General features: G+C 34.1%; 1 protein-coding gene across 2 annotated transcripts in view; it reads right to left on the bottom strand.

Moving 5' to 3' along the window:
• The window catches only part of LOC113559305, a 32,496-nt gene that overhangs the window by 16,221 nt on the left and 1,527 nt on the right, over positions 1 to 14,748 (bottom strand). Inside the window, exons 2-4 of one of the 2 annotated variants that reach the window (XM_026964978.1) lie at positions 13,266 to 14,572; positions 8,511 to 8,741; positions 641 to 729 (exon numbers count right to left, since the gene is read on the bottom strand). In XM_026964978.1, coding sequence (XP_026820779.1) covers positions 641 to 729; positions 8,511 to 8,741; positions 13,266 to 14,572 — 1,627 coding nt within the window. The remainder of the gene's footprint in view (positions 1 to 640; positions 730 to 8,510; positions 8,742 to 13,265; positions 14,573 to 14,748) is intronic. The other variant, XM_026964979.1, reaches the window with a different exon arrangement.

Consider the following 14,748-nt stretch of genomic DNA (forward strand, 5'->3'; position numbering starts at 1 on the left):
AAAATGACTTAGCTTACATAAAAAGTAAATTTATAAATTTGTTTTCAAATTAAAATTTTTTCACATAATCTGAATGGAAAATATTGGTAAATTCTTTGCATATCTAATTTATTATATCTATTTGCTTAGTGAATTCGAACAAAATGAAATGCCTGCTTAACTATTTTATATTGCATAATATAAATCCTAGCCCTAATTATAATTAATATCCGTTGTTTTCTGCGACGACGACGAGAGGTCGTAGATCAATACATATCATTACAATACAATATTGGCTGATGCATGTATTGTTATTATTCCGTTATTATATTACGCGACGGCGGTGACTTTTTTTATTCTATTCGGGAAAACTCACGGTGAATTATATCGTTAATTTAATTAAGGCCAACGACTAGACAGCGTTATATTATCATTATGGAATCGCGACTGCGGCAATATAATACTCGTGAAATAATTACCGTACACTTCGAGCGGTAGTACGGTGTTATTATTATTTATATTGTTGTTTTACAATGTGATAAATGCTATTTTATTATTAGGTTTTATATTTATACTAAACAGGTATTATTATCGTTGTTGTTATGATATTATATTAACATAATATATATTATGTTATATTGTCGTGATTGTTGTTTTTTACCTGCCATGGAAAGCTGCCGAACCCTGCTTCGTCGCCTCCAACAATTCTTCTTTGCGCTCCTTGTTGCTTGGCCACCGAAACACCACAACCTAGATAATATGCATACATTTTGATCAAATAAAATGCTCGTTTATTTTATATACCAGCCACCAAGTTTATATATAAATATATTTAAGTGTCTACATTCATTATTTCGAAAAGTTTTAACTTTTTTGAATTTTTTTTTTTTATTTGTACTTATGCAATTTGATGTTAAAACAACATAATTAAAAAAAAGGCAATTCATTTTTATATTTTTCTATAAGTTTTTCACTTTACTAAATGATAGCTTACATTTTTAATTTCGTATTCTTAAGTAGAATACTTTCAAAGTATTTAAATTCATATAAATAAAATTACGAATAGTAGTTAATAAGTTAATAATTATTTATTTAAAGCTCAAATGAACGATGTATAGTGGGCCAATATAGTATGGAATACCCTTGTGTCACTTTACTCTATTATCTGAACTTTAAATATCTAATTATTAATTAAATACTCGTACAAAATTCAGATTTTACGAATCGAAATACTCCAAAAATATTCCGCTTCAGAATATAAAATTAAAAATGTATGTTATAATTCAAAACAATAAATGAAGATAAAAAAATTTAAAAGTATATTTTTTTCGAAATAATGAGTCTAGAAGCTTAATTAAACACGTTTTATACACGATTAGTTTGATAAAGATGTGCTGTTTTTTCCATATTTTATAAATATGTATATATTATTTATTATATAAGCAAGACTGGGCAAGTAAAAATAAAATATGTCACTTTGAACTTTGCAATATAAATTACGAAATTCAATAAGAAATAAACTGATTAGCTTGATAGTTAAGTTGAACTGTTTTTCTCTGTTATTTCTTTGACTACAACGGAATGATTAATAGGGGTGATCTGTTAAAGTTACTGTAACGTATTAACTGGGATTCGTGAATAACCAATATGAAAAAAATATGAATAACTCCTTAAGTTAAAATTGATTCGACATTAACTTGTTAAATCGGAAATGCCCTTCCTTGAATAAATTGAGTAATATGAATAATAGATAAACATTATTATTATATATGAATATTATGTTTATACATTTTTGTATAATATAACGATAGAGTCAAACTGTAGTATTTACAATGATTTATTCGTCTACATAATATTATGACGATAGTGAAGTGCACCAAAACCACTTTCTAAATACTTATATTACCATACAAACATAAAATATTATATACTATGTATATTCAATATTGTATATACTATATAATATGCACAATATCGGTTTGGGGCTACAAAATTGACCCTGTATTTTGGTTTTTTATTTTATAGCCCAAAACATATATTTATTGTATAATATCATCGGACCCGGTCAAAAGGGAATGATTTTTATTATTTCATACAACATATTTATTACTTATTATGTTAACTAGGTATTTATATATATATATATATAAATATAATATTATTATCAAATAACAACTCGTTATTACAAGCACGATTAATATTCCGGTATTGTATGCAAGCACCAACAAATATTGTTAAAAGAATACATTATTCCAATATTCTGTGTGAGATACGCACAGTCGTTATCAATTATTGCAAACATTATAGTCAACCAATCAATACCCTTTATTATATTATACTTATTTTTTATATTAGACTCGTTGCAAATAATGTAATTTTTATTATTATTACAATATATACCTACCTACGCGTTTCAATAATCTACCGCGATGGAAACAAAATATTTTAATACGCCATGTTATAGTTATATTATTATAGCGGTGTTATTATCAGATGAATTGGAATAGACATTAGTTTTAATGGTAAGATGATGAAACTATAATATATTAATATGGTTAGACTAAAACTACAGTTTTTGTTTGGTAAAATTTTCATTTGATGTATAGTTGGTATGCTATATTTTATAAGTCATAACGTTATGTATGTAGTGTTTTAGTATTTTTACTTTCACTGTGGTGCGTATTTTCGAACAGGTAAAATGTTTATTATAAGTTCATGTTTAAATCATAGTATACGGTTACCTATCTAAATGATATTATAACATAATATATATTCGAATATATTATTAATGACATTATAGGCTCTAGTCGAAGATAACAATAATTTATACTGGCGTACTTCCAATCACTGATTGCACGATAAAAATATTAATGACTATTACGTGGATACATATTTAATTAAACATTCATGCGTAACACCAATAATAATCGCTCACAATATATTTGTCATTGTCGAAAGTTGTTTCGAGAAATTTTTACTTTTTTCTGAATCAAATAATATAAGACCCAGCGATTACAGCCAGAAAGGCGTTACGTATAACATCCACTGGTATATAATATATGACTGGAAATCAACAAACATCGTTTGCAGAAACATTATTTTTGATGTCTTCGATTTGAAAGTGTCGCGTGCGAGTATAGCAATACGTATAGGTAGCATCTATGACCGTGTCAGATTCTTACATATTACTATTATTATAATTATTATTCATTCCGTAAAATGAACAAGCCAAAATTAAAACGTGTAGTATTAACCAATATTTTAACGACGGAACGAATAACATTGATCGAACCTTTTTCTTATACGCATAATATTATACATATTATATACAATGTGATTCACCGAGATATTATCATTAATCACTTCATTTTTCCTTAAATAACGAAAATTTCATTTCATGACAAAGTATCCCCAATGGGAGGCATTCTTTTATTTTCATGTTATTTATTATTATTTTATTACATTAAGATTATATTGTTGTTCAGCTTTGTAATAAATTAACAAAAGATTTTGTTAAAATAATAATAATAATAAAATCAATTTATACTAATTATGGTCTTAGGAATTTAAGCATGCACGTAAAGATCATATTTTCTACACCTAAAAAATGTAAGAAATGTTCCGCGATACAAACATTTTTCAAAAAAGAACGACTATTTTCTATTGTTATTTGTCAAGCAGCACATTTTGATAAAAATTAAATAGGTATTATAAAGTATAAAAATCTAAAATAATTTAAAAGTAAATAACATTTTTAAAAATCAATTGATAAAATTTACTATTTATGTAAATATTTTGTTCTAAACATAAATCTGTTTCAGATAAAAAAAAATAATAATGATAATGTGTATACTGTATATAGAAATAGTAAAAATGAGATTTTTGTGTAAAGTTATAGTTAAAAAATAATGTAATTATTTCAAACTAAGTATAAATATTTTTATGAAAAATGCAAAAATGTACCAACATTATCATTTTAGGATATTGAGGTTTATTTGGGGATATTTAAGTATTTTAAAAAATAAAATTTTAATTAATTTATGATTGCCATGTTTTGAGATTTTATAACGATTAAATATTATTATGAAAAATTTGTCGTAAAATTAAATTTTTAATGCCGCGTATTTGTACCAAATACAATATAGTCGATTTGCGTGTCGGAGTAGAAATAATTTTAGTATAATAACTTGTGATAAAAACTCTCATGCCTCGTATCGACCATTTTATGGCGTATAATTTGTATCAGAGAGTAAGCCGTAGGGATTGAATATGTCATTATATCATGAAAAAGTGAACAACTCCAAAAATGCGAAAAAAATTATGTCACTTTCATGAGTGGTTTGGCCAGATAGGATATATTATAGTTGGAGATCGATTACGGTAATAATAATAACTATGAACTAATATGGATATTGTATATTATCACATTATTGCCATGATGCGAAAGGCCACGGCGCGGCGCCGCACGCGTCCTTCGTATAAAAACTATCGTTGCTCGAAACACGAACGAAAAAAATCGCTTTCTACACAATAATATTAATAATAATAGAGCGCAGAGTTCCGCTTAACGAGATCACGTTGTCGGTAGAGATAATTTTGATTATACTAACCGGTCGATTCCATAAAATATATATATTTTTTTAAATTATATTTTGTCAATATACTGACTTAAAATAAAAACAAAACACGGTTTATAAGAACGCATTCATCACCCATAATGGTTGGACTAAAATTTTCAACACCTAATGTAATATTTTAAAGCTAAATTTAAAGCTTTCTCTACTATAATAAGATAGAATTACAGTCAAGTAAATTTCTAGCTCGTTGAAAACATCATAAATTTGTAATAGTTATTTTTCTACATCAGTGTTTCGTCCATTCAGTTTCGGGAATAAATTAAGTTTTGTGTTCGATATTCATCAGTTTTTAGAAAATGTTTAAATTTTGTATAATATAATATAAAAGATAATAAAAAATAATATATAATACTTAGAGGCTTGGAATTTTTTTTAAATTAATCCTAAGCCTCATTTTCCCAACTTAACAAAACGAATAAGTAAATTTTTTTTTTCTATCGATAATGCTTTTGTTTTCTTGGCACATATAAAGAAAAATATTAGAACAATTATTATACTTCAGAACAAGACATACACCGATAAGTGTAAAAATATTATAATTTATACTGTTGAAAAAATAACATAATCAGATTTTGACTGTTGAGAGACTATAAAAGTTTTTACAAAAGTAATTCAATTATCTGATATTCAGTTATTCCAATAAATTATTTATTAGATTAAAAATATGAGATTTGATTAGATTTTTGAGTTTTTTTGTTTGATTTTAATAAATTGTTAATCAGTGACCACAACAAATAAACAACAATAAATTTAAAATCTCAAACAATTAGGTATTAAATTAAAATCTAAGAAAATGCTCAAAAAATTAAAATTGTACAAAGTATATTTATAAAAGTCTATCAATTTGAAAAGAAAAAAAACTGTGTTATCTATGATACCTATAAATTCGAAAAATGCAAAATAAAATTCTTTGGTACCTAATTAATATAATTGAAGCTTTGGGCAGCCTTAATAATATACGAATGGAGAAGAAGTCTTCGCGAGCACACGGTTCGCGATCAAGAAAACGTGCGCGCAGAGAATTTAATCGTGTACGCGAGCTATTCGTCGAGAATACAACTTATAGTCGCGCAGATTCTTAAAAGCGAAATATAGTCGATGACAACCATGCGACGGAATTATAATAGTTGTACGTATACCGCGGTACTAAACCGTCGTCGAGTCGATGATTACTGTTAATATCGTCTATAATACACGGCGCGAGTACGCGTATGATTTATAATAATTCCATACCCACAACTGGCCAACCACTGGGACGGTGCAACGAACAAATATTAATATTTATAGATTTATTATTGTCGTAATAATATAAATGCATTATGTTTTTATTTATTATTTTTATGATATTATATAGGCGCACCTACATTATAATAATATTATTACGCCGGTTGACATTGACGACACGGCGTGAATGCGATATTGTTGTTAAACGGCCGCACGCGTTTGTCGTAATAATTGATTATTATCATGTGTTATAATGAAAATGACTAAGACTTAGAAAGCCGTATTGTACGTTATAATATCATATTATTATGATATAATATGATCGATACGCGGAAAAAAAAATCACCCCCGTCACATACCCTTCTATAACGGCTTCCACCACCGCTGTCCGCCAGGTGCATAATGATATTATGTTACCAAGTTATTATCGCGTTGGCTAAAATTTTATTGTTAATATCGTGTTTTTTTTTTTTTAATTCGATCAAACCGTTTCGACTTGCCTGTCTTTCGTCAGTCGAGAAACTGCGTGTACGCGCGTCATAATAATAATATTAATAATATACATGTCGGTCGCGTCTATTTAATGTGATATTATGACAGAATACCCATACCGTCGTAATCCGGAAATTCTTCGTCCATTTAATAATAATATAATAGTATACTATACTACACTATAATAATATAACGTACAGGTTGTTGTGTATTTGATATCAATTACCCATGCGGTGACCGCGGTGACGATTTCCCCACAAAAATCGCAAGCCTCCGATATTGTACATTATTATTATTATATTACAGACGAAACATCGTGAAAACCGCATACGATTTCACCGGTTTTGCTTTTTGTTACAGTTTTAGACAGACTGTAGATGCAACGATGACGGTCAGCTGAACGGAAATTCGAACTATAATATAATAACAATAGATAATAATTTCGTAACGCTGCACAGATCGGGGATTTTAACGATTCCGCAAGACATTTAAACATTTTTTTTTTTTACTGCTGATCTTTTCGCTTCGACATCAAGGGTATTAGCGTTAAAATAGTGTGATGTGAGGAGTTTAAATTATTCTTTAAATGTATATTTTATTTAGAATTTTTATTTTTTGGACATATTTTTTTAAACAAATAAAGTACATTAATTCCGCTAATTTGAAATTGTAAGTTTAATAGAACCAGAAGAGCATGATCAAAATATAAGTTTCCGAATTAAAAATCGTAATTTCATCAGTTGCTTTAAAATTAATGAAGAAAGTAATATATATATATATATACGTAAATACAGCTGTATTAGATTAAATGTATTATTACTGATAATCATTCAAAATGATGAAAAACTAATTTATAAGGTGAACATATATTATTTTATTATTTGTTTTTATATTTTATAACATTATACTGATTATTACATTTTGATTTTAATATTTAGATGGCAAAAGCTTTACCTTTCAGGACTAATATTAAGTTGGTTTAAAATAAGCACCGTTAAGATATTTTGATTTCCATAAATATCATTATTATAGTAGTATAGTATTTGATATTATGTTTAAAAATTCTAATTTCTAATACAGACGACCCTTACCACGAATACTCGCCAAGATTGTATATCTTCGACTATAGGTATGTATATAATGTGTTATAATTATTGTCTAGTGTTACTGGTTTATCGATTATGGTATTACCAATACTTTATAGAGCAAGATGTAACGTATGTTTTGATAAAAGTACAAAGCGTATTTAAGGTACATATTTAACGTAGTGTATGGTAAAAGTTATGGATATTGTATGGTGTTAGTATAATATAAAATTAACAGGATGGTTTTTAGACATCAAGTCTAAATAAGACACCCATCATAATTTTAAAAAACTATTTAAATTTTTTAAAATATTTTCTTTTTAATAATTATGTAAAAGTTAAAAAATATGATTTGTCAAACATATTTTTTATATTTTACAGTTATTTGTCGTTATAATTTTTACTCTTTTGAATAACTATACATTTTTAATTTAAAATTTAAATTCAGAATATGTTTCTGAATATTTCGATGTATAAAACTAGAATTTTAAATGAGTAATTATATATATAATCTATTTGTATTTAAATGTTTAGATGAGCGAAGTAGAATTGCACAGGGGTGCCCTGAAAAATGATGGTCTACTGAGGTTAATTTTTGGTTTTCATCCAACTTTTAAATATACTTATGTATACAATAATAAAGTACTCGTTTGTAATTCGAATTTTATGCATCAAAATATATTCCGAAAAATATTCTACTTAGGTGTATGAAATAAAAATGTATTTTATCATTCATTAAAGTGAAAACTTAAGATTTTTTATTTGAAAAATGTTATTATGACTAGTAAAATCAAACACTTTTAAGCTGTTAATAGTTACAGTAACGTGTGTCATACGTTAAAAAAAAAACAAAAATCATTCTGTAGTATAATATTATGTCGTACGTGTTGTGTCTTCGAGCGACGGTTTGTGAAGTTTATACAGAAGCAGGTCGTAATCATATAATATAGTAATAATGTACGTATTATGGTTATTATACAGTTTGTAGCGTTATCGTTAGACAAGAAATGAAGAATGAAAAAATAAAACAGTATAAAGTAAAGTGATGTACAAGGTGTATAGGCAATAAAACCGCGGACCGGCGGTGACTTACTGGGGTCGTTAGTCACTGGGCCATAATCGACCGGCACCGACGCTCTGTTAGTATTGATAGCAATATTTTCGTTCGTTTTGGCGGAATTTCGGTCGCAACAGACGTACAGGAAGCCGCCACAGGTGCTCTCAATGTAACCGGATGCCATCCAGCAAGTTAACAAAAATTCGCAGCTTCCTGTATTGCATAAACTATTGCGCTTGCTGTCTACTTCCAAGTCGGTCCATTCATCTGTGAACATCATCCACCGTCTTCACCTGATCATTTTTTTACATTTGGAACGGGTCCCGAGGTCGAAAACGGGCTCGTGGCCAATACGGTCGGATGTAATCGTATAATATCGTAATATTATAGTCAAGTCGTTATTGTTTTACTTTTATATTTAAATTAATGTTACTAGTTTAATTTTAATATTTTATTGTGTTTATCGGGGTTGTCGTTTCGCGGGGTTGTCGGTGAATATAAGTCGTTTTATACTGAGTCCGTGTCCTACCAAACTATTATTATTATCAATTAGTCTTATTTCATTGCGTCCGTGTTAGAAATATAATTGTAAACATTATTGCGATGTCATCACGCTTTCGGTATAGGTAGGTACAATAATATGTTAATAATTTTATTTGTGTGTTTAGTATCAAGGAATCCTCCGTGTTTTAATATACCTACTCATACACATATTTGGAAGTTACAATTGTGTTAATCGTGCAATTATAATATATTATATTAAATATTATATCAATCATTAATAATGAATTAATAAAAATATTATTAATCTGCATATACCTATCTATAGACAAGAGAAAACTATAGAAAAGTGAGTTCTCGAAAAACGTTCATAATAATATTAGGTATAAGTAATAAAAGTTAAATATATTATATTTACAATTCATTATGGTCTAACATTTGAACAATTTAGACGGCCATTTGTGATCTTTGTCTTACAAACGTACAACATGAAAAATGCCTGTTCAACACAATATCAATTTTATGTTGTTTCATACTAGACTGAATTGTTGTAAAACTTAAATGGATGCTGCCCTACACGTGTCGTCTCCGTCTTACAAACATACAACATAACAAATATACGTTCAGTAAAACCAATTGTGTGTATCTTTAATATTAAAGTGAGTTGACCTATCATTAACGTTAAAGGTAAGGACATTACTTGTGCTTAAGCAATGGATTTTTTTTCGATATTTTTATTTTTAAGCGAGATATAAGTATAAATAAAAATACTCATATCTATTGCTTGAATATTAAAAAATTGAAAAAAAAACCAACGCTTTAGCATGGATAATATTTTTACCTTTGACTTTAATTGTAGGTCTATTAATTCTGATCATTCTAATATTAAAATGACAACACACAATTGGTGCTTTTAGAATGCAAATTTGCTATGGTGTATGTCTGTAAGACGGAGAGATTCACTCAAATATTAAAACCGACAACATAAAATTGGTTCTACCGAGCGCAGATTTACTATCTATGCCTGCGAGACGTAAATAATATGCGGGTTCGCTGTGCTCCTGACAAGAAACAAATACTCGTAATACAATATAATATTTTATAAACATTATAATGTCGGAGTCCCGGGAACGATCAGCTGCAGATGATCAACCTGACCCGATTCACTTTTTTCCCACAGCATGTTATTTGTCCCACGCGACACGATTTTATTAGTTGATTTCTAAATTAACCATGCACAAAAATACCGGATTTAAATGCTCCAAACTCATTACCTACAGCTGGTACTCACGCAGTTAATAATATTATGTTATGTGTAGGAAATTACAAGGAATAATACCGATTGCATGCCTAACCCACACGGGACGCACAAGTACAACTCTACACAGTTATTTGTATATTATTATGTAAGCCCCAAATGAGCAATATATTTTAATCTGACGGTTCTCGACGCTTTAGCATTGTATATTAATATTATTATGTTCCCATAACGTAAACATTCGAACGGCTTGTTATCGCTATCTGATTGTACACACACATACACCTGTAACACCTGTCCCGGCGGAGATTTGGACACGAGTGATGTGTGCCGTATCCCGTTATAATACACATGAAATAATATAATATTTGGAGAGGATGCACGCCACGATAACAATAATAATATTACGTAGTTTGTCCGGGGCTATAGTTTTTGTCGTCACGCCTTATTGTTATAGGTTATATTATGCCGTACATCAACATAACACGAACCCAGACGGTATAACAATAATCATATTGTCGTAACTAAAGTCCCACACACCCCATAATAATATTATACGTATACAGGATGATTCGCCGAACACACTCACCCCCGTTTTTAACTCAGATATTTAGATTTTTTAAGTGAGTATGCACATAAGGACCGTATTTTCAATCATTTAGATTTGAATACCATGGGGTGATATGATTTTTTTTTAAAATTATAATCGACCTTCTTCTCTGTAAATTGTTCAGCAGACGAATTTTTGAATATATTGATGTTTATCAATAGGAGTTATTGAAAAAACGTTAATGATAATAGTTCTACAATAGTTTTACAAAAATATAATAATGTAAATGTAAATTCAGGTCTAATATTTACTATTCAAACTTACACGCGTATTATAATGGATCAATTATTCTCGTGTATACAAAATTAAAGAACTCAAAAACTACTCGTTGAAATTCCGATTTAGATTGGTACATGAAAAAAGTCATCTGTACCTTTATAATTTACGAGATTATACCAACGGGCTATTTTCGCATTTGAAATAAAGAAATCAAAAGATATATCGCCACGGGATGACACGGATCCTTAAATAGCGTATAACAGACAGTGTGTAAAAGTATATCTACGTAAAAATACGGTCTTCGGTTGGATACACTTAAAAACAATTTTCCAAAAAAATCGGATTTTTAATAAATTAATTTTATTAAAGGGTGAAATAGCGGGTGCGAGCGTACTCGATGAATCGCTCTGTATATGCATACGCGCACCTGACTCTAACTGCACAACAATATGCATACGGCGTGGACTCGTCGTAATACAATCTGTACAAACCCTTATCCGTCTGCGTTCATCGGGTATCAGAAGCGACGGCGGTGAGGTCCCGAGAGGTTTTGAATATATTATATTATTATCGTATTGCCGTGTGGGGGTGAGATGGGATGACTATCGTTGACATCACAATAGATTAAGAGGATCGAGAATCTCGAGGTCAAGTCCCTACGCGCGGTCAAGGCACCGTGGCTGGTTTTGGGGTCGAAAATCTCGACCGTCGCAGCAGCAGCAGCAGCATCAGCTCTGTCTACAATCTCTGGTGTTCGTCTCGCAGACGACTTAACTACGTAGGTGGTGGGTAATACCTAATATTGTATGATGATTATTTTGTTTTATACTTAAATTTATGGCAAAAAAAAAAAAAAAAGTTAAATGGTATTAAAAGATGTGTTCTATTATATATACACGGACGACATCCCGGACCGCGGTCTAAGGGAGAACTGATTCAATATATCCGCGGTCGGGACGTCGACGATGGTCGCTAGTCGTCATGGACATCACAACGTCCAACGTAATAAAATATCGTAATATTATTATTATCGTGTACGTACGTACATCATCTGTCGTGTACAATAACTCACAATCCGCCGTCGGTGGAGCAGCACCGTAGGCGACGCGCGACGATCTCGGACGGAGGGAATCGTGTCCGGAAATCGATGATGATGGCACGTAAATAATAACGTGCGCGCGTGTGTCGGCGGGTCGGTTTACGGGCGAAAGCGAAAGCGTACACGATGACGGCTCGCCGGTGGGAAATCGAACGCCGCGTGTTTATTTGCCGTTAACTGTTTATTTATCGTTTTGCTATACACCACCGTCTACAGTATTGTTATACGCGTATTTTAACGGCCGTCACGACGTTAACTTTGACTTTAACAAGCCGTCATCGCGTCGTCGCACGTAAATCGGATACGCGCGTAACGCGTCCGGTAGGAAGGTTACGTGAACAACCCGGAGCACACACCGGCGGCACTATACCGCGGTATATAATGTATAAACCGCGTCCGCGACATGTACGCGTATATATATATATATATGTATTATATTATTATATAGACACTCAATGCTGCTGCTGTTGCTGCTGTGGCTCGGACATACACGCGACGGCCGCTGGTCATATCGGACGAGAGTATATTTATTATTATCATCATCGCCGAGCGAGTTGTGTAACGCAATCGGGACCGGAACGGGTGTGTGTGTGTGTGTGTGTGTGATACGCTGACGCAAAAAACCCGCCCGGTGCAGTGTAGTACGGGTACGCAGATACACTACAAGCGCGCGCCGCCGTTAACGGGACAAACCGGTAAGCAACGCGCGCGGAACAGCTCGCGACCGGCCGCGCTGCTTTCATATTATTATTGTTGCATTGTTGTATGACGCGTATATAACCTATACGGTTTCGTGCTTACCTACGTACAGGAATATTATTAATATAATCGTTTCTCTCCGTGTAATACTACTGCGTTACGATTTGCACGAGCAAACGCGTTCTTCCCCCTTTCGTAATAAAATATTATATGATATATTGTCATCACTTGTTGTAACACGTCATTACATTAATATTATTATTATACATACCCCGGTTGCACTTAACGGTGGGGTATAATTATTATAATAGCAGGACACGTATATCACCCACAACCACCCCTACCCACCCACCCACCCGTCAGGTGGTGACCCGCCCTTCGGATAAGCGCGCTGCTGACACTGACCTTTGACGTCATCGGGCTGCGAGACCAACAGGTCCTGGAGTCCGTTGGGACCACCGCCGAACGGCGCCTGCAACGTTCCCTGGTCCACGGGGTCCCGGAACACGAGCCTGGGACTCCTGGGCCCCATGGACGGCGGCGGCTGCTGCGGCTGGATCGGGTACTGCGGCAGATAGCTGAACGGCTGCTGTGGTTGCTGCGACAGGTGGCCGGGCAGCACGGCGGCCGGCGACCACGGGTTGCTGTTGACGATGTTGTTGTACGCGGGCGGCGGCGCGTCGTGCGTGGGCGGGAACCGGAGGTACCGGCGCCGGAACTCGGCGGAACGGTCCCAGGCGGTGGCCGCCGGGCCGTTCCGCTTGTGGTGGTACGGGTCGGCGGCGTACCGGTAACGACGGCGACGGTTTTGCTGCAGCTGCAGGTCGGCGGCCAGCGAGGGCGCGTGCTGCGGCTGCTGGTACCGGTGCAGGTGGTTGTTGTTGTTGTTGTTGTTGTTGTTGCTGTTATAGTGGTACGGCCGGATCATGCCGTTCGGGTACGCGGCGACCGCGGAACGCCGGAACCGCTTGCGCCGGTACAGCTGCTTGGACGCCGACAAGCGCGCCACCGAGAAGTCTGCTGCGGCCGCGTCCGCGCCGGTTTCTTCGGCGCCCGTGTTCGCGGCGTCCTCGGCGGGCGCGTCCACCGCCACCGCGGCGGCGTCGGCGACTGACCGTCTGTACCGCTTGTACCGGAACAATTGCTTGTACGTGGACGACTCGGACGACGACGGGGCCGGCGTGCGGCGGAACCGCTTGCGCCGGTACGACTGTTTGGCCGCCACGGAGGCCATCAGCTGGGCGTACAGGTCACGGTGTCGCGACGACTTGACGGCCATCTTGTACAACCGGACGTCGTGGTTGCGCTTGTTCCGCCGGGTCTTGGCCTTGTCCATCGAGCACATCTTGCACGCGGTCGAGTTGCCCGCGACCACCGCAGCTGGTACGACGACCGCGGCCGTCACGTTCTTCAGCGGGTCGTCCACGTACTGCCAGTCCTCCACGTTTTCGTCGAACTTGCTGGGCTTTCCGACCGCCGTCTGTCCGGCGGCCGTCTCGTTGCCGCCGTTCGTCATAGGCGATTGCGTCGAATAATCGGCAGCCACCGCGGCGGCCCACGACGACGACGACGACAGTTCGGAAGCAGCCACGGCGGTCGGCGTGGCCGTGCCGTTGACGTTGTTGTTGTTGTTGTTGTTGTTATCGGACCCGAGACATCGGTCGGCCAACAGCATCACCACTGCCATGGCGGGCAAAAACACTAATAGACACCTGTGAAAAATAACAGATTTAACGACCGGTCCATATCTGCACTATAGAAAAAAAGACGGAAATTCGGTAGAAATAATAATAATAATAATAATGATTATAACATAATCACATAATTTAAGTTTAAAAAAAAAATTTATTTTTTTGATATAAAATCCGTGTTATTTCTGATTTTTTAG

This window comes from Rhopalosiphum maidis, chromosome 3 (genome assembly GCF_003676215.2).
Source record: "Rhopalosiphum maidis isolate BTI-1 chromosome 3, ASM367621v3, whole genome shotgun sequence".
Taxonomy (NCBI): Eukaryota; Metazoa; Arthropoda; class Insecta; order Hemiptera; family Aphididae; genus Rhopalosiphum; species Rhopalosiphum maidis.